We start from the raw sequence: 24,373 nt of genomic DNA on the forward strand, positions 1-24,373 counted from the left end.
GAGGATGAAACCTGGGAACAAGAACTGGAAAGTTTATCCGAGCAGACTGATTATGGCTCTGAAGAAGACATATTGAGTGAAGACAGTGGACAACCCAAACAAATTGCTGTGGAAACTCCAACAAAGGCTATTGGAAGACGAGGTGAGAAGTCTGCTCACAAAAAAAAACCGCCCAAAACATCTGCTTTAAGAGCATCATATGCTACCATCATTTTCATACTTCATGTGCTCTAAATACTCTTGGATGGAAAGCTTATCTCATACATGTTTGAAGGCACTGATTATCATTCTCATATCCATAAACTTGTATTCATCTGCATCTAGGGACAAGAAACATGACCATGTGTCATCCTTCATGAAATTTCAACATTAAATGTGTTCATTCTTCATTCATGTCAAATATATGTACAGTATGTGTCATACAGTGATAGTTTCATTGTCTGTTTTCATGTTTTGTGTTTGGAGACGCTTCTTAGCATTTCAGTTCACAATCTAACTTCACAATCTTTGCATGCATCACTGCTTAATATTTGTATTTCTTCATTTCCATTGCCACTAGAAACTCAGTGATTTTGATTCATTTTATCTGAGTGCATTCAAGATGGAGTCATCAGCAATGTGTACATTTATAGTCATCTGTAGCCCATTTTCGTGCATCGCTGCAATTAACATAATTTATCTTGGAAAGCCAACACTAAAGTGTTGTGTTGTAGAGAAATGTACTAATATCACTATTTCACTTTAGATACTAAAGCACCAAAAGACGAGGCTGCTAAGGGTAAACTTCCCTTTAAAGGTGAGAAGATTGTTTCAATTTTGGCATGTATATATTTTCTATGTAATATAAGGATTCAGGAGAAAATCAAATTTAAGAAATTAAATTTGCACGCTAGTTTTACCAACAGGCACATGACAGCTATTTCATTATATTGTCTTATATCTACATTATCAAGATCATTTTGAAAACTTGGTCATAAATCAAATGAAATCTGGTTTTATTTGTTTTCATTTAATAGACCTTTTTTCATTTGTATTTTATTTTGACTAATTACATATTGCTTGCTGACTTTAATCATTGAGCATGCTGATAATAAATTTGACTAGAGGCTAAGTCACCTCGGAATGTTGTTGCCACATTAACACGATGTAACTTCATCAAGTCTCAGTTTTTCCATGTCCACATCTGAATTTTAGGTGTCAAAAAGACGCCTTCACCACTTGACGGAGACAAGAAGAAGCTTCGTCCTGGCAGCGGTGGTGACAAACCTCCAGATGAGCCAGCTTTCTCCTACACGTTGAAGGCCGTTCCACTGAAGTTTGTCAAAGAACTGAAGGACATTGTGTTAGAAGAAGCAGAGTCTGTTGGCTCGTCTGCAATATTTGAGTGTCTTATTTCACCCTCTACTGCTGTTACCACCTGGATGAAAGATGGCAGCAACCTGAGAGAAAGCCCTAAGCATAAGTTTATTGCTGATGGGAAAGACAGAAAACTCCATATTATTGATGTGCAACTTTCAGACACTGGAGAGTATACATGTGTTGCAAAGCTGGGAAACAAGGAAAAAACATCTACCGCCAAACTGATTGTTGAAGGTACTGACTTTTTTTTTTTTTTCAAATGCTAAAAATTTAAACAGAATGCTCCTAAGATTATTTATATTACATTTACAATATGTACACTATTATTAATTGGTGGTATAGTGATGTACTCTAAGTATTGCACAAGAGTTATTATCTTTCAGTGAAATACAAGCAAAATGATGTTACGGAACTGACCATGTTGCTGTTTATACTACAGAATTACCAGTTCGTTTTGTGAAAACCCTAGAAGAAGAGGTCACTGTTGTCAAAACACAGCCCATGTATTTGAGCTGTGAGCTGAACAAAGACAGAGAAGTAGTCTGGACTAAGAATGGAAAGAAACTCACAGACGAGCCAGGCAAATACCAAATCAATATAATTGGACTGACTCAGACTCTCACTATCATAGCTGCTGATGACCCAGATGCTGGAGTATATACCTGCTCTGTGGAAAGTGCAAATATCAAATGCTCCTCAAATGTCAAAGTTGTAGGTGAGTCAAAAGTCAATTATCACTCTTTTATTATTTGATGCTTTAGTAATGCATATAAACTGAAGAAAGAAAATGCCACAATCTCTTCATTATATACAGCAGCTGAGGACTTCTGCGTTTAAATTAAAATTGATGCAGTTGTTTATATTTCCAGCTGTTTTTCCATGTTGATACTATGGAATGAAAATTTAAATACCCTGAATCCTTTTTTTCCTCCATCTGCAGAGATAATCCGTGACTGGTTGGTCAAGCCTATTCGAGACCAGCATGTAAAACCCAAGAATGCAGCAACATTCTCGGCAAATATAGTTAAGGACACACCAAACATCAAATGGTTCAAAGGAGATGAGGAAATTCCAGCAGAGGGGACTGACAAAATTGAGGTGGTAAAGGATGGAATTCATATTTATTTGATCATCAAAAATGCAGGTCCTGATGATGTAGGAGAATATTCTGTTGAGGTTGAAGGAAAAAGAGTCACAGCAAAACTCACTCTTGGTGGTAAGTAAAATACCGTAGTTCTTTATTTACTAAAAACAATTTTATATATATATATATATATATATATATATAAAACTATTATTTCTTATTATTAAATATAAAAGCTGATTAATAAAAATTGATTACACATGCAGAAAAAAAATGTTTTGGAGGAGCAATAAGGGACATGTATTTTTATTACCGCAGAACGTGAAGTTGACCTTCTGAAACCAATTCAAGATGTTGTGATTTATGAGAAAGAAGCAGCATCCTTTGACTGTGAGATATCTGAGGACGATGTTCCTGGGGAATGGAAGCTGAAAGGAGAAATACTACGTCCATCACCTGTACGTCAACAAAATATTCAAATTGTTTAGATCTGATTTAACACCTGTTATTGCATGACATGTGAGACCTTTAAAAAAAAAAAGGGTTTGTTACCATGTGAAGTTAGAAAACAAAAAAATTCAATATTAATTTAAGCATAACATTGTAAGTACTAAAAAAAACAGAGCCGTATTCATATTACTCATATGTACTGTAGGTGCAATTAATTGGACAATACTAAACAAGAGGTATAGTACATAAATATTTTGTGGCATAGCTCTTCATAGAAAAATAGTTGTAAAACCTGTATGGCTCACAGTGCCAGATAGTTAAACTGTTAAAATATTAAATTAAGCACAAATGTCATAATGTAGATAAGGAGAAACATTACACATTTTCTGCCATTTGCAAATTGCATGAAATGAAAATAGAAAGTGTTACAACTACTATTCCTACTAAATATTGTTTTGAGTTCTATGTAGTTGCCAAATCTGTGAATACATGTGTTGTAACTGAACCGTAATATATAAAATAACTACAAGAATAAATGTAGAGACAAAGGTCCATGCATTCTGTACTTATAAAGTCAATTATTTTATAGACATGTGAAATCAGATCTGAAGGAGGAAAGCGTTTCCTTACCCTCCACAAAGTCAAGGTTGACCAGGCTGGAGAAGTTCTATTCCAGGCTTTGAATGCACTGACTTCAGCCATTCTTACTGTAAAAGGTATGTTTGACTTTATGGGATTTTGGTTCATCTTTTGGTTGCTTACACGTCCAGCCATTGGTAACATTTCTTGGCTTAACTTTTACAAACCACCTTCTGTCTCCAGAAATTGAGCTCGACTTTGCTGTGCCTCTAAAAGATGTTACAGTACCAGAGAAGCGCCAGGCTAGATTTGAATGTACTCTTACCCGAGAAGCAAATGTCATATGGTCAAAAGGCCCAGATATCATCAAGGCTGGAGACAAATTTGACATAATTGCAGATGGAAAGAAGCACATCCTAGTAATTAATGATTCTGCCTTTGAGGATGAAGGAGAATACACTGCAGAGGTTGAAGGCAAAAAGACATCAGCCAAGCTCACTGTTGAAGGCAAGTTGATCGTAATAGTAGAGATAGGCACACATCTTGCACTGACTAAACATTCAGCCTTGGGCAAAACATTAGTAAACAAAAATTCAATTGACATCATAAATTTGGTGTTTTTGTCAACTTTTAAACAGTGACTTACTTTGAGTCTTACTGGAGTTGCAATAATGTGAAAAATGTTGTCCCATCTCTACATATTATGGGGTGCTGTAAAAATGCAGTGGAATTTGAAGCAAGAAGCAGGTTATATGGCGTGTTAATTAGAGATACTTCTGTTGCAGGCATCAGACTTAAGTTTATTTCACCACTTAAAGATCAAACCGTTAAAGAAGGAGAAACTGCTAACTTTGAGTTTGAGCTTTCACATGAAAATATGCCAGTTACCTGGTACAGAAATGACAAGAAACTGCACACAAGTAGAACCATTCTTATCACTGAAGATGGCAAGATTCACCGGCTGGAAATCAGAGAAGTGACACTAGATGACATCTCCCAGATTAAAGCAGAAGTTAAAGGTCTACATACAACAGCAAAACTAAAAGTATTAGGTATGATATATATGTAGCATGACAGTTGTACAATTGTTAATGTTATCTGTATATTACGTACAACTATATAATAATAATAATAATTATTATTATTATGACTACATAAATACAGCGTCCTCACTACCGAATTTGGGTATGGTGATCCACCTGAGAGTCCTTCACGTCTGCTCACTGTTTGGCTCAGTAAAGCATTTTCTTCTGCTTTCTTTTAACCTTTCTCTTTCATTCTCTTTGTACAATGCTGCTGCTACACAAGCCCTAACTTAATTAGCATAGTCTAAGCTTTCTAAGCTTCTAAGTCTACGTGGTGACTTGCTACTGCAACCTTTATGAAGAATGGATATGCTATTAATACAACTTAAAAAAAAAAGAATCCCATCAAGCCTTTGCTCATCAGTGGGATAATTTAAATGTTTTTGGATTAAAGGCCATCAGTTTGGCATCCTACTCAATTCTTACTTTTAGTCTTGTTTTAGTGGTGTCCCTTACTGTTACATTTTACTAAGTGAATTGCTGAAATAAAATCTTCCTTATATCTTCTAAAAATATACTAATGCACTTATTCCATATCACTAGTTTTCTATAACCCTTAACATCTCCAGTACATAGGCCTTACTGTTTTCTAGCAATAAAACCATTGCAAATGCCATTAGTTAGGTACATCCTGATCATGCTAAAAAATAATAATTCTATTTCATATTTCCCTTTTTTTTTACTCATATTGACCTTGTCCCTATTTAATTTACCACTGCTATCCTTGCTAACTATGCTGTCTTCAGACTTTTTTTTTCTCGTTGTTATCTAATCCAGATTTTTATTTTCTGCTCATTGCCTATACAGGACTTTTTTAAAACTAATTGAGCTGCACTGACAGACTAGACCATAACTAAGCGCTTTAACTCACACTGTCTATTATTAATGTACAGTACACACTGTTTTTGTCTTTCTTTCTGTCAATGTAATGTTTAAAGTTCTTTAAGACAGAAGCTTATTTTCTCTTTACATCCTCTATGTGTTGTTACTTTATTTTATGTGTGTATATATACTGGTATTTAATTTTCTTGTTTTGTATGTTCACATATGTTTTTAGTGTTTTTCTTATTTGTCTTCGTTTATGCTACATGTACAGGAGTGTATTTTTATGTATACGTCTTGCTTTGTTCAAATCTATGTCTTCTGTCTTTATTAGTTATTTTATGGGTACTGTGTTTTATTCAGTTGTATGTATGTATGTTTCTTCGTAGATAAACAATGTATATTTGTTTCCTACTTGTGTTATATATGTATGTTTGCCTTTTATTTGTTTCATGTTTATATGTATGTTTGTATCTTGTTTTGTATTTGTGTTTAAAAGGCTAAAGGTGCCATGCCCGGAGGCATGTTACCTCTGCACTTATTTTTTTTATATGCCATGCTGATTATTTTGGGTAATCTGTTTGCAGAGGCTGATCCATATTTCACTGTAAAACTGCAAGACTACACTGCAGTGGAAAAAGACGACGTCACCATGGAGTGTGAACTCAGCAAAGATGTACCAGTGAAGTGGTTGAAAGACGGCCAAGAAATTAAGGCTTCAAAGACTGTAACTATTAAGACTGACGGCAAGCGTAGAATTCTGAAGATTAAGAAAGTTGAAGAAAAAGATAAAGGGGAATATGTATGTGACTGTGGAACAGATAAAACTAAATCAACTGTGAACATTGAAGGTACCAGCTAAAAAAAAGTGGTTAGATTTGTTACAACTGCATTATCAATTGAATGACATACATTCTAACATATTTTATTTGTGTTTTCAGCTCGCATTATTAAAGTAGAGCGCCCCTTGTACGGAGTGGAGGTGTTTGAAGGTGAAACAGCACGGCTAGAAGTTGAAATCTCAGAACCTGACGTTCATGCTCAGTGGAAACTTAAGGGAGAGATATTGTCTCCTTCACCCGTAAGATGTTTATAATAATCGATTCATTGATTATGTATGAGTTTTTGTTAAAAAATTCCCCAACCGTTAATATAAATATATTTTATTTTTTTGTACAAAAAAGGACTGCGAAATCATAGAGGATGGAAAGAAACACGTCCTAATACTCTATAACTGCAAACTGGACATGACTGGGGAGATTTCTTTCCAGGCTGCCAATGCCAAAAATGCAGCTAATCTCAAAGTGAAAGGTAGGTTTATATTGTAATAATGTAATCAGCCTTTGCTGTTTACCATAAAGATAATTTTACCAAACTAACCTACATTACAGCCAATTGAGTTCTTGACGGTATTGCAGGTATAATAACAATAAATAATACTAGAAATTGAAAATAAATAATATTACATACAGTCCCAATAGGTAGATTGCTGCAAGACAGTAGATAGGCTATAAGTCGAGTGGCATATTGCACCTGCAATATTTAGTATGCCACAGTCTCACTGCTCATCAAATGTATATTGTTTTGCAGCAAAGATTTCTATAGATTTATAACTTAGATGGGCTAATTAGCTAATAGTGTTCTGAAATGAAAAAAATAAATACCCTGTGTAACTAATTAATAATGTATTTTCTTATAGAACTTCCACTCATCTTTATTACTCCACTCAGCGATGTCAAGGTGTATGAAAAAGATGAAGCACGATTTGAATGTGAGACCTCTAGGTTGCCTAAGACATTCCGTTGGCTAAAAGGAACCCAAGATCTCCAGGGAGATGACAAGTATGAACTCTTGGCTGAAGGCACAAGACATGCCCTGGTCATCAAGTCAGTTGTCTTTGAAGATGAAGCTAAATACATGTTTGAGGCAGAGGATAAGAGAACCACTGCCAAACTTATCATTGAAGGTTTGTTGCTTTTTGAATTTCCCTGGTTGAACCGGTTACAAATTGTGAAAATCAAAGTGTGTTTGTGTTTTTGGGAATTGTTCAATAAAGATCAAAATCGTATTACAAATATTCGTTGGCTGCAAAATTTGTATTAATCACTTTATTAAAATGCGGGATGAAAACGCTTGACTTTACGGCAGATTTATGTAAACTTATATTCTCTTCAAACAAAAAGCATGCTTTTAAAGTCTATTAATATTTAATTTGTGCTACAGGCATTCGTCTTGAATTTGTAACACCACTCAAAGATGTAACAGTTAAAGAACAAGAAACAGCTGAATTCACTGTCGAGCTATCTCATGACAACATTCAGGTCAGCTGGTTCAAAAATGACCAGCGTCTACATCCCAGCAAGTTGGTGACAATGCACGATGATGGCAAATTCCACACTATTAAATTCAAAGAAGTCACTTTGGATGACACTTCTCTAATCAAAGTCGAGGCCATGGGAAAAACAAATGATGCTAAACTTACTGTACTAGGTAAATTGTGACTATGGAACCCCAGAATAACAGATTTGCACTTCACTGGAACAAAAAAAAAATATATAAAATAATTAACAAAAATGTTGACATTAAATAATGATGTCTCTAACTTGCAGAGGGAGACCCATACTTTATAACCAAACTCCAGGATTACACCGCTGTGGAAAAAGACGAAGTTGTCTTGCATTGCGAGGTCAGCAAATCCAAGGCACCGGTGAAATGGTTGAAGGACGGACAGGAGATAATCCCATCCAAGAATGTAATCATTACTACCGATGGAAAGAAACGCATTCTTACGATCAAGAAAGCATCAAAGAAGGATATTGGCGAATACACTTGTGACTGTGGAACCGACCAAACCACTGCTAAGCTCAACATTGAAGGTGACATTTATCAGCCAATTACCATTTCTCATAATTTTGTGAACTGATCAAGTTTTTTTTTTCGACTTCCATTTTTTTAAATTTTATTATTTTTGTCATAGAACGTGATATTAAGGTTGTCCGCCCACTGTACAGCGTGGAGGTTATAGAAACGGAAACTGCACGCTTTGAGACTGAAATATCAGAAGAGGATGTACATGCTAACTGGAAACTGAAAGGAGAGGCAATACATTCTTCTCCAGTAAGTATTGCTAACATATATTGAACTTTTGTAGACAGTATACATGTGCTCCTGGTTTTTAGGCATTGTAATTTCATTTTTGTGTTTTACACATTTCATAGTCTGCTCCATTTTGAAGCTGTATATTGCAGCTTCAGATACTTATAATTAATAGTAGGGATGTGCAGGCTCGGATAGGTTCGAGTTTGCACGTTGAGTTCGGATTCTTCCCTCCAAAAAAACGGAACTCAGAAAGAGGCAAAACGTCATCTTGCATGGACGAACATCATCATTCCTGGACTTTTGTCCAGGAATAATGATGTTCATCCATGCAAGATGACGTTTTGCCTCTTTCTGAGTTCCGTTTTTTTGGAGGGAAAAATCCGAACTCAACGTGCAAACTCGAACCTATCCGAGCCTGCACATCCCTAATTAATAGCTATATATATATATATATATATATATATGCAAAGACAAACTTGCTTAACTGTATGGGATATATGATGATTCATATGTTAGACTTTGCTTATGCTTTTCCTCTAGATAGGTCAATAAGCAAACTACATTTGCAAACTGCACTAAATCTGGTTACCCAACCACCACCGTCAATAAGATGTAGAATTAGATTAGAATGTAAGCTTTTATGAGCAGGGCCCTCTACCCTCTTGTGCTTCTCCATTCTCTACTTTCATCTACTTCTTACACCCCACTTGGACACCTAACACTTGGCTGCTTTGCTCTGTTGCTTATCTGGGTGTTATGGTCGCGAATGTCGCAATGTATATTATCCATGTCCTGTATTGTATTGTACTGTAAGTCACTGATAAACCTATTTGTTTATGTTTTTTGTAAGGCTCTGCGGAACACTTGTGGCGCCATATACTGTAAATAAATGATAATAATAATGAGGCATTATATTGTGAATATTTACTTTTTTCAGCTTTGTGAATGTTCCCAAATGATGCTCACTGTAAAAATATATACAAATAAAAAAACAATAGTTCACTACCCTAAATAAACAAAACACACCCCAGTGACCAAATAAATAGTAAAAGCGATTCTCCTTATTCCAAATGTATGCAGATAGGATCAAAAGATGGAAGAATCCCACGCCACCTATTAGATGAGGATTATTTACCCTTACTTGAAGTTTACACTTTAGATCATATCAGCTTGTATTTATTATTCTCTTCTTCCACTCATGAAGACAGTTTTCCCATAATTAGCATGAAAAGAGAAAGGTGAAGAGAGTGTAACACTGTATAAATCTCACAGAGTTAAGCTGGGTACACACTGACAGATACATTGGCCGATCAATTGAACGGCCAATGTATCTGCTGCCTGTCGGGCAGTGTGTACCCGTGATATGTCAGTGAAAGTCGGCGTTCACCGACAAATCGCATTGGCTGTGCTGCAAATCTGACCATTGGCAGGTGTGTACGAGTGGTCTGCAGACTGCCGGTACACACAGAGCAGCAGGCACGAGGAGGTTGATGGGACACGCTCCCTGCCCACCGCGACACGCCCCCTGGTCGCAGGGACCCGAAGATGATGGCCTTTCAGTGTGTATGAACGACTATCATCTGCAGATATATCTGCAGATCACACATTTACAAACCACAAAGACAATAAAAACATGTAGACAAGTTGAGCCGCCTACCAAAAGTACAGCTATTCGGGGCACATCAGAATATAAAAAGCTGGATGAAGATTCAATCCTCCCGGCTGATGTTTAGTCCGCCCTGATTTACTGCAGTCCCAAATGGCAGGTGACACCTTTTTCCCTGATGTGTGACTTGACGCGTTTCGATTATTTAATCTTTCTCAAAAATGAAAATTTGGAATTAATCAAAGTGCTGAAAAAAGTAAATATACACTATTTTTTTTAGTAATTGGTGCTACCCCATTTGCTTTTGTAGCTGCACTGAGAGTGGTGTGCTGATATTGTTACAATTATATATTATAATTCGAGAAGTATATTACACATGAATAAAGTTATATAAAAACTCTGGGAACAGATAAGACAATTACTGGATAAGACAGAGGCAAAAACATTGGAACTGTGCTTGAAGAGTTAAGAATGCCTGTAGTTAATTACAATGTGTTGAAGTAAAAATAGAATTTAAGGAAATAAAATAAGTTTAGTTAGTGTTTACAGTTATAACTTTAGTTCCTTGGCACAGTCAAATAAATGATCTGTGAGGTATTTTTTTCAAATGTGTCGAAAGTGGGTAGTGATTTAAATTGTAATTTTTTTTCTTTGCTTAAGGACTGTGAAATCAAGGAAGAAGGCAAAAAGCACTTCCTTATTCTTTATAATGTGCAGTTGGACCAAGCCGGCGGGGTTGATTTCCAAGCAGCCAATGCAAAATCCAGTGCACATCTCAAAGTGAAAGGTAAAAGCCTTACTTTTAGTAAAGTAAATAGCTTTGCTTGTTCAATCTCAACCTACTTGATTGGCATTTTACATTAATAATATAAAAGTTCACATTAGAGATGAGCAGTTCAGTTTTGACTCGATTACGTTCGGATATGAAAACGTCATCTGGCTCTCACGTGTTTTGGATAGCCAATACATCAGATCCAACCTCACGATAAGTTGGCAAAAAGAACCGAGTCAAAACCGAACCGCTCATATGGTGGCAGCAGTGCCGTAACTATAATGAGCACAGGGTGGGCAGCGCACACGGACCCCTAAGCCAAGCGGCACCTACATTGCACACTCTGCACCCATTGAATTTATGTACCTTATTGATGTCAGCACCATTTCTCTAGTATATTCTTGAGAAATATGGCACCAGTGGTGTATTTCTGAAGAAAAACTTTAAAAAAATGGCTCCATTTTCTCGGAGATATAGCACATGCGCAATAGACTCTAGCAGTGAATGAGTCTTCAGTACATGTGCTGTCCGAATGTCTTGCAGAGGGTGGTGGCCCTCTGATAATGGGCTCCCCTCCAGCCTTTAAACGTCCCTGGGCGGAAGCCCCACATTGCCCAACATTTCAAAAATGTTGTATTAAGTATAAAAAAATGTGTTTAGATGAGGGTAGCGGCATCATGTTTAATTTAAAAAATTTTATCAAATGAAGAAAAAAATATCCTGTCTGAGCAAATAGCAATACTGGTAATGTCCAATCATATGTAATGTTGTCATAAAAAAAGCATATTTTTTATCTACAGTACAGTTTTTTTGTATTTACTTATGTAATACATTTACTACTATTAACAGAGAATCAACTAGCTAATTGCTCTGAAATTGTTGAGTTATCATGGATAGCACAAATGCTTCTGTAATAAATTGTTATGAAAGAGGATCGTTACAAAGAAAGACTTGCTGTGTTGGCATGTTAACTGCTGATAGAGAGAGCCTTATGGTTACAATTCTGGAAAGTGCCAAAAGATTGATGGACAGCAGCAGATAAGCTAACCAGGTGCCAGCTGTCCCTGTCCAATAGTCACTTTGCTATTTTAAAAGGGGCATGCCATATGGAGCAAGAGCTTGATTGGTGTGTGGACAGATGCTACACACATACAGTATACTGCTGACTCTGTTCAATGTAAGGAAACACCGTAAGCAAATTGAGAACCACCCCTCAGTAGTCACTTAGGAAGACCTTAAATAGTTTCAGTGCAGTACTCCACATCCTGGAGGAAAGCCACAATGGAAATTGGAGGGTGAGGGCCTCAGCTTTACGAGGAGGAAGGGATTTAATGTAATATGTCTTCTTCTGTTGGAAAAGCCCGTGTAATTGGTCTGCTAAAGCCCCTGAAGGATGTGACTGTAACAGCTGGGGAATCAGCCACCTTCGATTGTGAGCTATCTTATGAAGGGATCCCTGTGGAGTGGTTCCTCAATGACCAAAAGCTGGAACCAAGTGACAAGGTAAGGACTCTAAAATCTTCATAAATTTATATAAGCAAATAAATATATTTTTGCACTCTTGTACTTACTGAAATAATGGCAGCATGTACTTTAAATTAATTTTTACATTTACGTTCTATAACTCTAAATACACATTTCAGGAATTATAATATTATTATTATTATTATTATTATTAATAATAAACACTCATCAATCTCTACGAATTCTATTTTGATTTTTTGGTTGATTTTATATTTTCTTAATTATCAAGTTAATTAGTTGTCTTCAAATATGCAAAGTAACATTGTTGTCATGATGAGGTACATTGAATAAAATGAATTGATTAGTTTTTCATTTACTAGCTGAAGTAATGAATTGTGCATATATGGGGATTTGCAGGCTTAAAATTCCATTTCAGGCAATTGACAGCATAACTTTGTGGACAGATTTGCACTCCAGGTCCTCTCGTCTGCTATTAATAACCTAACTTGAAGTGCTCCTTTTACATTTCAAGATACCAGAGATCTAATTCCTTTAAAAACATCATCCCAACTTGACTACACTTCAGTTACAACCTTTTTTTAACATTTATTTTTTATTATGCAACAACTATGTCCAATGGTTGGGATTTATTTAAAAAAAAAAAAAACCTTTCAGTTTGAAGAGATGTTATCTGTTTGGTAAAAGCTGACCACTTGCCTACACTTCAGTTACAACCTTTTCTTGTAAATAACTTTTCTTTATTATGCAACAACTACTGTAAGCATAATGGTTGGGATGTATTTAAAAAAAAAACTTTCAGTATGAAAAGATGTCTGTTTGGTGAAAACTGGGCAATGTATGTATATATATATAATTTATATATATATATATATATACATACAGTATAATATACAGGCTAGTGTTAGTTGTTATACTTTTTTAAATAAATATTCTGAATTTATATTTATGCATAAAAATTTTGTTAATATAATAATATAAATGCATTTTAATGTACAGTATTTTACCACTTTTTTTAATTGAATGCACAAAGTTGTTTTTTATAGTAGTGCAAGTTAGCAAATCACTATTTAAATGTTGTGTAAAAAAAACAATTGATATACTATAAACTAATGCATACTGTAACCATTGATCTTACATTTTATAAGCCAACGTATCTTGCTATGAAAACATGGATTTTCTATGTGTGCTTAAAATTGTGTATGCATAGATTACATCATCAATACCACAGATATTAATTAATCACATTTTATTTATCTGTACTGATGTAGTTATGGTGCAACACTAAAACAAACTAAAAAAAAAAAAGGTAAACATTTTAGTATAATGGAAATTTTGGACAAATGTACAAATTAATTCTTGCATTGATAGATTGTCACACGTGCTGAAGGAAGAGTTCACACAATTACCCTGAGGGACTTGCAGATACCAGATGCTGGAGAAGTAAAACTCACTGCAAAGGACTTTAAGACCCAGGCCAACTTGTTTGTAAAAGGTAAAGTGGTTATTTCAAATACTTCTCTTTACATATGTAGGTGGAACACTTTTTAAATACTTATTTCATCTTGTAGAACCTCCAGTCGAATTTACCAAGCCTCTTGAGGACCAAACAGTAGAAGAGGAAGCTACTGCAGTACTTGAGTGTGAGGTGTCTAGAGAGAATGCTGAGATTAAATGGTTTAAGAATGGGCAAGAAATCCATAAAACCAAGAAATATGACATTGTCGCCGATGGTAGAGTAAGAAAACTTATCATTCATGGCTGCACACCGGATGACATACGAACATATACATGTGATGCCAAGGATTTCAAGACATCTGCATTCTTGAATGTAGAGCGTAAGTAGTTTATTTTGGGAGTAGGGCAGGATAGGTTAAGTTTATGGTATGATATCTACCTATGAACAGTTTATCATTTGTTATCCAAATCTAATACTCTTATCTAAAGATAAAATTAAAAATTATTTTTATTATTAGTAGTATTAATAAATAATAATAATAATATTGTTTGCAGCCTAGAACTTTTTATTAAGTTAAAGTATCAGTTAAGTATCAATGAGTCACAAAGCACCTTTCACAAATATTGATGTAGAACTAAAAAAGCTGAAAACATTTTCTTTCATATGCAGCTCCATTTGTGGAATTCGCCAAACCCCTTTCTGACCTTGAAGTTAAAGAGAAGGAAACTGCTCGCTTTGAGTGTGAAATTTCCCGTGAAAGTGCCAAGGTATGTTTCCTTACACTGTCCTGTTGATTTTTCATCTTTATAACTTGTTCTACCATTATATACTTTTTGCTTACTGTACATACTATTTACCAAAACTAGTATTTTTTGTTTGCCTGGCCCACTTATCACTTTTTATTTCACAATGAAGGTCCGCTGGTTCAAAGATGGAATTGAAATACGCAAGGGCAAAAAATATGATATCGTTTCTAAAGGAGTCACACGAGCCTTAGTGGTGAACAAATGTGTATTTGATGATGAAGCAGAGTACGTTTGTGAGTCAAAAATGGCAAGAACCTCTGGACTGCTTACAGTCATCGGTAAGGCAATAAAGAAACATAATTTTTAGTCTTAGCCAATCCTAAGTACATCCAAATGCAACCCTTGCACGTCACTTGATTTCTGATAACACTTCACTTGATCCCTGCCCCTACCCCCATGCCAATCCCCTTCACCTACCTGTTTTCTCCCTGCAAGGAGACAAGATTGCATTTCTTTATTAAATTTTGAAAGACAATTACATCTTTACATGTTTATGATTATGCCAGACATTGAGGTCAAACTAAATGTAACATAATTAATTGTGTTGCATTGAATTGCAGAGGAAGAAGCTATTTTCACAAAAAATCTCCCCAATATTGAAGCATCTGAATCAGAATCTGTGAAACTAGTCTGCGAGGTCTCAAAGGCCAGTGCTGATGTCACTTGGTTTAAAGGGGATGATGAGTTGCCCGATGGCGGAAGGTATGAGCACATTGCCGAGGGCAGAAAGAGGATTTTGATAATTCATAACATCCACTTGAATGATGCTGGAGAATACAACTGCAGACTGCCAACTTCACGGACAACGGGCAAACTTGCAATAAAAGGTAACAAATCACATTGTGATGCAACTTTTATGTGCAAGGACTTTTTGTGTGAAGGCTGGTCATATTGTGTAGTTATCTAATGAGATATTGTTTCACTTTTTAGAACTTGCTGCAGAGTTTATTTCCCGACCACAGAATCTTGAAGTACTGGAAGGAGAAAAAGCTGAATTCTCCTGCTCTGTTTCAAAAGAAGCCTTTGAAGTCCAGTGGGTGAAGAGTGACACTGTCCTTGAGTCAGGCGATAAGTATGACATCACTTCTGATGGCAAGAAAAGAATTCTTGTTGTTAAGGATGCAGTTCCTAAGGAAGATGATGGAGCCTATGCAGTTATGATTGGACAATCCAGAGCACAAGCAGAACTAACAGTAATCGGTATGTTGTCATAATTTGTTATGTGAGCAATAATTATAATAAAACAAATGCTGAAATATATATAACTCATCTGGTGAATGTTAACTGACAATGAGCAATGTTGGATTACAGAGAAACTTAGGATTGTAACGCCTGTTAAGGACCAAACCGTTAAAGAAGGACAAGAACTTGTCTTTAATTGTGAAGTGAACACAGAAGGGGCCAAAGCCAAGTGGTTCAAGAATGATGAAGCAATATTTGATAGTCCAAAATATGTGATGGTGCACAAAGACTTGGTCTACACTCTTAGAATCAGAGACGCTCATTTGGATGACCAAGCAACCTACACTGTATCACTGGCAAATCACAGAGGTGAAACTGTCAAATCCTCCGCCTCTTTAACAGTACAAGGTAAGTAGCTGGGATACATAATTTTACTTCAGGTTTCAACATGTCATAAAGCAAAAAAATATATATATATTTTCTATTCCTACTACAGAGGAAGACTTGAGGATTGTTGAGCCTATCGAAGATATCGAGACCATGGAGAAGAAGTCAGTCACTTTCTGCTGCAAAGTCAATCGTCCAAATGCAACAGTCATGTGGATGAAGAATGGCCAAGAAGTTGTTCTAGACAGAAGAGTCCTGTATAAGGTTGACAAGTACAAGCATTCTCTAATTATCAAGGACTGCGGATTTGTTGATGAAGGAGAATACACTGTTATTGCTGGACAAGACAGAGCTGTAGCAGAGCTTTTAATCACAGAAGCTCCAGCAGATTTTGTTCAACATCTCCAAGACCAAACTGTCATTGAATTTGAGGATGCTGCCTTTACTTGCCAGCTCTCCAAAGAGAAAGCCACAGTAAAATGGTACAGAAATGGCCGGGAACTTAGGGAGAACAAAAAGTAAGAAACCTATATTAAAATTATTATTGTTAGAACCTATTTTCAGCACCTCAGTTGTCATCCCTTTTTACTATCATGTTTCACGTTTTTTTTTGTTTTGTTTTTTAAAGATACCAATTTGAGAAAGATGGAAGCCTCCACAGACTTATTATTAAAGACTGCAGACCAGAAGATGAATGTGAATATTCTTGTGGAGTAGATGAGAGGAAATCTAGGGCAAGACTTTTTGTTGAAGGTAAAGATAAAAAAATCACTGCATTATCAATTGTACACTATGAGTTTCATCGAACTAATTACAAATGACATAACGTATATATAAATTCTTCATTTCCATTTAGAAATTCCCATTGAGATTATCAGACCACCAACTGATGCCTATGAAGCTCCAGATTCAGATGTCATCTTTGAGGCTGAGTTGAATAAGGATAGAGTGGAAGTCAAGTGGTTGAGAAATAACATGATTATTGTCCAGGGAGACAAACATCAAATGATGAGCGAAGGCAAAGTCCACAGACTGCAAGTGTGTGAAATCAGACCCCGTGATCAGGGTGACTACAGATTTATTGCCAAAGATAAAGAAGCTAGAGCAAAACTTGAATTAGCAGGTACAGTATGTTTGTTTTTTGATACAGATGCATGTCTCACACTACATTGTGCTTTTTTTGTTTCCAATTAAATTGGTCACTTTTACATGTTTCTAATACTCTTTTTACTAAAAGGAAAACATAACAAACATATAACAGCGACACAGAAATTAACTGATGAGAAAGCATAAAGTTAAATTTAAATCAAATAACATTACATTCAATTTGACTGTCATGTTTATACTATTTTATTTCAGCATTTTAGTTCATTTAAAAAAAATTGTAATTTAAATAAGTGTACACGTGTTAATTTTACTAGTGTGAGCCCATCAAATGATCAAGTCCTATTAACTGAATAAAGTATTATTTACTGTCATTTTAATGTGTTCACCAACTTTTTCACAACAGCCGTACCAAAGATCAAGACTGCAGACCAGAACATTGTAATTGATGCTGGGAAACCTCTTACAATGTCTGTGCCATACGATGCTTATCCAAAAGCAGAAGCCGAATGGCGTAGGGAAGATGAAACTTTACCTGACATGCACATTGATACCACAGCAAATGCCACAAGTTTCAGAATCCCTGAAACAAAGAAGGCTGATAAAGGGCGCTACACAATCATTCTGCACAACAAACATGGCAAGGCAGAGGCACATATCAACTTAGATGTTATTGGTAAGTAATTCCTGTCCGTGCAATCAGTAATAATACAAATTGCTTTAATCTAGTAGTCAGTAACTAACAGTGCTACAAAAATATTTCAGATGTCCCTGGACCTGTCAGAAATCTAGAGGTTATTGATACATATGATGGAGAAGTCAGTCTGGCTTGGGAAGAACCAGAGACTGATGGTGGTAGTAAAATCACTGGCTACATTATAGAAAGGAGAGATATCAAGCGTAAGACTTGGGTCCTGGTCACTGACCATGCTGACAGCTGTGAATATACAGTCACTGGACTCCAGAAGGGAGGTGTGGAATACCTCTTCCGTGTAAGTGCAAAGAACAGAGTAGGTGCTGGTGAACCAGTGGAGACAGACAAACCTGTTGAAGCAAAGAGCAAGTTTGGTGAGTATTACATAAAATGTGCAATGTTCAATATAGATATTTTATTCTAATTTATCTTGTACAAAATGATTTAATACGAACCATTATCTCTGTTATAGATGTTCCAGGACCTCCTTTGAATGTAGATGTTTGCAATGTCAATCGGTTTGGTGCATCACTGACCTGGGAACCACCAGAGTATGATGGTGGATCTGAAATAACTGCATACATTATTGAGCTGCGTGACAGAGCTTCCATCAAATGGGATACTGCCATGATCACCAAACCAGATGAACTGGGTACCACCCTCAATGATGTTGTGGAGAACAAGGAATACATTTTCCGAGTCAGAGCCGAAAACCAAGCTGGAGTTGGCAAGCCAAGTGCTGCTACACGCTCTGTAAAGATCAGAGATCCAATTGGTAGGCAGATGTTCTTGGATGATGATATTCTTAACAAATGGAAATGTTAGTGTTGATAATGACTAACAATATGTGCACTTTCCTTCTTAGAAAAACCAAGCCCACCAATCAACCTTACCCATTCTCAGCAAACCAAGTCATCTGTTCAACTTGCATGGGAACCTCCTCTGCAAGATGGAGGAAGCCCAGTATTAGGCTATATTATTGAAAGATGTGAAGAAGGCTCAGACAAATGGATTCGCTGCAACATGAGACTCGCTCCTGATCTTACATACAAGGTATATTCAGAATCAGATTCTGTTGAAAATCTCTCTAGTAATTGCCAATATAAAGCATAAAACAAATTATTTTTTTAGGTCAGTGGGTATGAAAGTTTTTCTAGTTGAGGCAAAGCTCTCAAAAACTAAAAGTGGAGATGTTGTCCATATCAACCAATTATATTGTAGCTATCAATTTGTTTGTGATTAGATAAATTATAGCAAAAATCTGATTGGTATCTAACACCTCCACTTTTTTTGTTCAGGAACTTTAGGAAATTCAATTCTATCTAATGCAGTAATATGTCCTGAGCTGTAATATGCACAATTGTTAATTTGAAGTTTAATCTCAGCAGTCTGATTTCGAGTCATCTGCACCTGATTTTTTTTGTAATACTAATTAACGTGTTTATTTGCCTGCTTGATTTATTACATCAGGTGACTGGTTTGAAGGCTGGAACAAACTATTATTATAGAGTATCTGCAGAAAATGCAGCTGGCATTTCAGATCCTACTGAAAGTCTTGGACCTCTTACAGCAGATGACCCTCACAGTGAGTATTTAACTAGCATTGCAGTATTTATTTTTCAAATCTACTGGATATGAATGCTTGCATATGCTGACAAACAGTGCAAAATGGTTTAATTTGTTTAAATTCTACAGGCCCACCCTCAATGGACTTAAGTGCTTTCAAAGATGGCCTTGAAGTGATTGTTCCTGAACCTCTTAAAATACATGTGCCTATCACTGGATATCCAACTCCAACTGCAGTATGGTCAGTAAATGGCACAGTCTTGGAAAGCAATGACCGAGTTAAAATAGATACCACTGCAACCTTTACAGAACTTGTTATTTCTCCAAGTGAACGTCCTGATAAAGCAATATATACATTAGAGCTTCAAAATACTGTGGTATCACTGTCTGGAGAAATTAACGTCAATGTTATTGGTAAGTACTAATACATGTATTTAAAAAAGTATTGATAAATATGTCATTCTTTTTAATTCATTTGTCTGATGAAAATTTCTCAGCTCGGCCAAGTGCTCCAAGAGAGCTGAAAATTGGGGAACTCACAAGAAGCACTGTTAACATGTCTTGGGAAGCACCAGAGAATGATGGCGGCAGCCCTCTGACTGGATATCTTATTGAGAAACGTGAAGTCAACCGCAAGACATGGGCAAGGGTGTGTAGTAGCTCTACAGTGGTTTACAATTTTTATTTTATTGATCGCATAGTTTGGGTATCACTAAATAACTACAACAGTATACAACAAAAGCTACATTTTAGGCCCAGATTTATCAATGAGCGATATTCTTGTTATCACTCGTTACTAATCTTAAATGATGCTCTAACCAAGCAGCTCCTAACTGTCATGCGTTTGAAAAATAAGAGGAGCTGATTGGTTGGAGCACCATTTAAGATAAGTAACGAGTGATAACAAGAATATCACTCATTGATAATTCTGGGCCTTAGAATCAAAAGACTGACAAAATTCTCAATAATGGATTATAATGCTTTACAAATATTGGCTTTTAAATACAACTGGATTTACTAAAGTTTTATTTTGTTATAGGTTATAGAAAATGTAATTGACCAAGAGTTCACAGTATCTGACCTTATCCAAGGTAGAGAATATCTCTTCAGAGTTTCAGCTTGCAACAAATGTGGACCAGGAGAACCTGCATACATTGATGAGCCAGTGAACATGTCTGCACCAGCAAGTAGGTCACAATTCATTCTATTATATGATATTATATTCAACCCCAAAGTGAGCAAGGTAGTTTTTCAATTGAAAGTTTAATATAACTTATTAAAAGGGCATGTTCCCCAGGCCTGTATTGCCAGTGGTAAGTGGCAGTAGAGAAAGAGTGCGATTCCTTTGATATTTGGTACCACCTCTATTCTACTAAACCATTAGCTAATTATATGCTCTTATTACAGCTGTTCCTGACCCACCTGAAAATGTTAAATGGAGAGATCCAACCTCCAAAGGAATTTTCCTCACATGGGAGCCACCTAAATATGATGGCGGTTCACGCATTAAGGGTTATCTTGTGGAAAAATGCCAGCGTGGTACAGACAAATGGGAAATTTGTGGTGATTCTGTTGTAGAAACAAAGTAAGTGTAATTTGGCCGAAGGATTCATTTCGTAACACTGATAGGCATCCAATTTACATATTATCTTCTAACATGGAAAACGCTCTTCTTTATAGGTTGCAAGTGGACAATCTCACCGAAGGCCAGTGGTATTCATATCGCGTAAAAGCACTCAATAGACTTGGTGCTAGTAAACCATGCAGGCCAACAGATGATATCCTTGCTACAGATCCCAAAGGTATTCTAGTATCATATGTTTAGTGATGAAAATGTGAATGCTTCAAATGTATATACTTTGTTTCACTAAAATGATCTTCAATTTGCTAATACAGAGGCACCAGAAATTATCCTGGATGTAAAACTGATAGCTGGCATTACAGTGAAGGCAGGAACCAAAATCGAATTACCAGCTACCATTACTGGAAAACCAGAGCCTAAGATTACATGGAACAAAGCAGACTCCCTTGTAAGAGTTGACAAGCGAATAACTATTGAGTCCAAACCTGGACATTCTACAGTGATAATTGCAGACAGCACACGAAGCGACTCTGGAACCTACATTATTGAAGCTGTGAATACCTCTGGCCGAGCTACAGCAGTTGTTGAAGTTAATGTATTAGGTATGTTATTGAAAAACAACAAGCTAAATCATACAAACTTTTCTACTAAAAACACTCAATATTATTAAATAAAAAAAAAAAAAACTTTAATCATTGACTTTATCTTTCAATGACGCACCATGTTGCAACATGATATATGTTTGTTTATTTTTTTGTTTACAGTGCCCTTATAATGATTCATTTTAATATTTGTACACAGATAAACCTGGACCCCCAGCTGCATTTGACATCTCTGAAATTACCAATGAATCTTGTGTACTGACCTGGAATCCTCCAAGAGATGATGGTGGTTCAAGGATTACCAACTACATTCTGGAACAGTCAGCTGGAGACAGTAAAATCTGGAACAAACTGTCATCAACAATCAAAGAAACACGATTCAAAGCTACAAAATTAACTTCTCTTAAAGAATACATCTTCAGAGTCAGTGCTGAAAATATGTACGGCATCGGAGAACCAGTCCAATCAAACTCAATGATAGCCAAGTACTCATTTGGTATGAGAGTACTGATATTGCTTTTGCTATGTCTCAAATAAGGCTCTGATCTGTGGAACCTCTGACATCTAACAGTACTTCTTTTTTATTTTGCAGATCCACCAGGTCCGCCAACTCGCCTTGAACCTTCTGACATAACTAAAGACTCAGTGACATTGTCCTGGAATGAACCAGATGAAGATGGTGGTAGTCCAATTACTGGATACTGGGTTGAAAAACTGGATCCTGACTCTGGAAAATGGGTCAGATGTAACAAGACTCCTGTGAAAGATCCTACATATAGGTAAGCACTTTAAGTGAAAATGCATTCTAGTTATCTTTTGTGTAACTGGAATCAATAAAATGTATGCACATAAATATTTGTAAATAACTGCATGTTCTATTATTTAACAGAGTCAAAGGACTAACCAACAAAAAGAAGTACCAGTTCCGTGTTTTGGCAGAAAATCTTGCTGGCCCTGGAAAGCCAAGTAGAGAGACTGAACCCATCTTGATAAAAGATCCAATTGGTACATTTAATTTTATGTTATCAAATGAATATACAGTCACTTCAAATTAATATATTTACAGTTTTATAGACAGATAGATAGATATTTTAATTAACATTGTTTTTACTTGCAATCTAGATCCACCATGGGCTCCAGGCAAACCAACTGTTAAAGATGTTGCTAAGACATCTGCATTCTTGAACTGGTTGAAACCAGAACACGATGGTGGTGCCAAAATTGATTCCTATGTCATTGAGCTGTTGAAGACTGGAACAGAGGAATGGGTTAGAGTTGCAGACGGCATTCCAACTACAGAACACTTCTTGAAAGGTTTAATGGAGAAGCAAGAATACTCATTTAGAGTAAGAGCAGTAAACAAGGCTGGGGAAAGTGAACCTAGTGAGCCAAGTGACCCAGTGCTCTGCAAGGAGAGACTGAGTAAGTTTTTGTTGAAATTTATATATGACTAATCCAAAACCAAGACAAAATAATTGCATTACAATTATGTTTATTCTTTATAATTACAATGACACATTTAAGAAGTGCTTTACACATAACTCTTCAATATGAACTAAGGGCTTGATTCAGTAAGGAACGCAGTTGCGTCTACGCACGCAATCGGTAAATTAATTCACACCACGCGATCTAGCCATTGCGATGGGAACTGAATTTGAAAAGGCTACAAAGACCCAGAGTAGAGTGATTGACAGGAAGTGCTGTTTGTGGGTGGTGATGGAGGGTGGTTGGGCAAACGCAGGTGTACCAGTGCGTTTCAACGCCGTTGCATGGGCTTGCATAAATTAGCCACTGCGATACCAGGCGCTGCCTTAGGTCTCATAGCATGCGCAGAAGTTGGCTATTCCTGAGTGAGGTCTAACCTGCCTTAACTGTGCATCTGGGTCCGATGTTACTCGATGTTACCGATTGTTTTGCTATGTTGCCCTAGTATACGGATGTAAGGGGAAGTGGGCGTCCTTATGTCAGGCTGCGTACGCAATGTGAATGCTCACATTTAAATAGCACCGCTGATATTAGCAATGCAGTTGCGTGCGTATAAGCAGAATAGTGATCCATACTAAATCAGGCCCTAAGCCTCATATTCAATTTAGAGACTCCAGCAGTCTGTAAGTTTCATTATTTTCTAACAAGTGCTCTTAACCATATATCCAACTACTTATAAAATGCAGTTAATTTTAAATAAATGCCTACAGTGCCAATGATGTGTGTTTTATATCTTAGATCCTCCTACTCCACCCCGCTGGCTTGAGGTTATTAATATAACTAAGAATGCAGCAGATCTTAAATGGACTGTCCCTGAAAGAGATGGAGGTTCTCCAATTACCAACTACATTGTTGAAAAGAGAGATGTAAGACGCAAAGGTTGGCAGACAGTGGACACCACAGTTAAGGACATCAAATGTTCCGTAACACCTCTCTCTGAAGGTTCATTATACGTGTTCCGCGTTGCTGCTGAGAATGCAGTGGGACAAAGTGAATACTGCGAGCTGGAAGATTCAGTGTTGGCCAAGGATACTTTCAGTAAGCTCTCTTATATTTTATGATAGAGAATAGCAAAGCAAACTTTGAGTTGTAATTATATCCACTGCTTGAATTGCTAAACAAAAAAGTTTGCAAACCTTAAAATTAGGGATGTGCAGGCTCGGATAGG

The 24,373-nt window shown here is 36.4% G+C and overlaps 1 protein-coding gene across 4 annotated transcripts in view; it reads left to right on the plus strand.

The window, feature by feature from the left end:
• Window positions 1-24,373, plus strand: part of TTN (titin) — a 285,062-nt gene that overhangs the window by 179,729 nt on the left and 80,960 nt on the right. For all 4 annotated transcript variants that reach the window (XM_088461211.1, XM_088461212.1, XM_088461213.1 and 1 more), the window contains 43 exons: window positions 746-796; window positions 1,195-1,593; window positions 1,799-2,074; window positions 2,300-2,575; window positions 2,762-2,901; window positions 3,483-3,609; window positions 3,716-3,979; window positions 4,258-4,524; window positions 5,967-6,230; window positions 6,321-6,460; window positions 6,564-6,690; window positions 7,079-7,345; window positions 7,603-7,869; window positions 7,989-8,255; window positions 8,357-8,496; window positions 10,745-10,871; window positions 12,217-12,359; window positions 13,710-13,833; window positions 13,910-14,176; window positions 14,467-14,564; window positions 14,713-14,881; window positions 15,164-15,430; window positions 15,534-15,803; window positions 15,915-16,193; window positions 16,282-16,690; window positions 16,801-16,925; window positions 17,029-17,295; window positions 17,683-17,952; window positions 18,042-18,344; window positions 18,443-18,745; window positions 18,836-19,023; window positions 19,441-19,555; window positions 19,666-19,950; window positions 20,034-20,185; window positions 20,576-20,723; window positions 20,944-21,121; window positions 21,217-21,338; window positions 21,433-21,720; window positions 21,920-22,216; window positions 22,313-22,499; window positions 22,610-22,725; window positions 22,843-23,142; window positions 23,944-24,243. In XM_088461211.1, the coding sequence (XP_088317337.1) occupies window positions 746-796; window positions 1,195-1,593; window positions 1,799-2,074; window positions 2,300-2,575; window positions 2,762-2,901; window positions 3,483-3,609; window positions 3,716-3,979; window positions 4,258-4,524; window positions 5,967-6,230; window positions 6,321-6,460; window positions 6,564-6,690; window positions 7,079-7,345; window positions 7,603-7,869; window positions 7,989-8,255; window positions 8,357-8,496; window positions 10,745-10,871; window positions 12,217-12,359; window positions 13,710-13,833; window positions 13,910-14,176; window positions 14,467-14,564; window positions 14,713-14,881; window positions 15,164-15,430; window positions 15,534-15,803; window positions 15,915-16,193; window positions 16,282-16,690; window positions 16,801-16,925; window positions 17,029-17,295; window positions 17,683-17,952; window positions 18,042-18,344; window positions 18,443-18,745; window positions 18,836-19,023; window positions 19,441-19,555; window positions 19,666-19,950; window positions 20,034-20,185; window positions 20,576-20,723; window positions 20,944-21,121; window positions 21,217-21,338; window positions 21,433-21,720; window positions 21,920-22,216; window positions 22,313-22,499; window positions 22,610-22,725; window positions 22,843-23,142; window positions 23,944-24,243 (9,369 nt within the window). The remainder of the gene's footprint in view (window positions 1-745; window positions 797-1,194; window positions 1,594-1,798; window positions 2,075-2,299; window positions 2,576-2,761; window positions 2,902-3,482; window positions 3,610-3,715; window positions 3,980-4,257; window positions 4,525-5,966; window positions 6,231-6,320; window positions 6,461-6,563; window positions 6,691-7,078; window positions 7,346-7,602; window positions 7,870-7,988; window positions 8,256-8,356; window positions 8,497-10,744; window positions 10,872-12,216; window positions 12,360-13,709; window positions 13,834-13,909; window positions 14,177-14,466; window positions 14,565-14,712; window positions 14,882-15,163; window positions 15,431-15,533; window positions 15,804-15,914; window positions 16,194-16,281; window positions 16,691-16,800; window positions 16,926-17,028; window positions 17,296-17,682; window positions 17,953-18,041; window positions 18,345-18,442; window positions 18,746-18,835; window positions 19,024-19,440; window positions 19,556-19,665; window positions 19,951-20,033; window positions 20,186-20,575; window positions 20,724-20,943; window positions 21,122-21,216; window positions 21,339-21,432; window positions 21,721-21,919; window positions 22,217-22,312; window positions 22,500-22,609; window positions 22,726-22,842; window positions 23,143-23,943; window positions 24,244-24,373) is intronic.

Source organism: Taudactylus pleione, unplaced genomic scaffold (genome assembly GCF_031769625.1).
Source record: "Taudactylus pleione unplaced genomic scaffold, aTauple2 ptg001027l, whole genome shotgun sequence".
Lineage (NCBI taxonomy): Eukaryota > Metazoa > Chordata > Amphibia > Anura > Myobatrachidae > Taudactylus > Taudactylus pleione.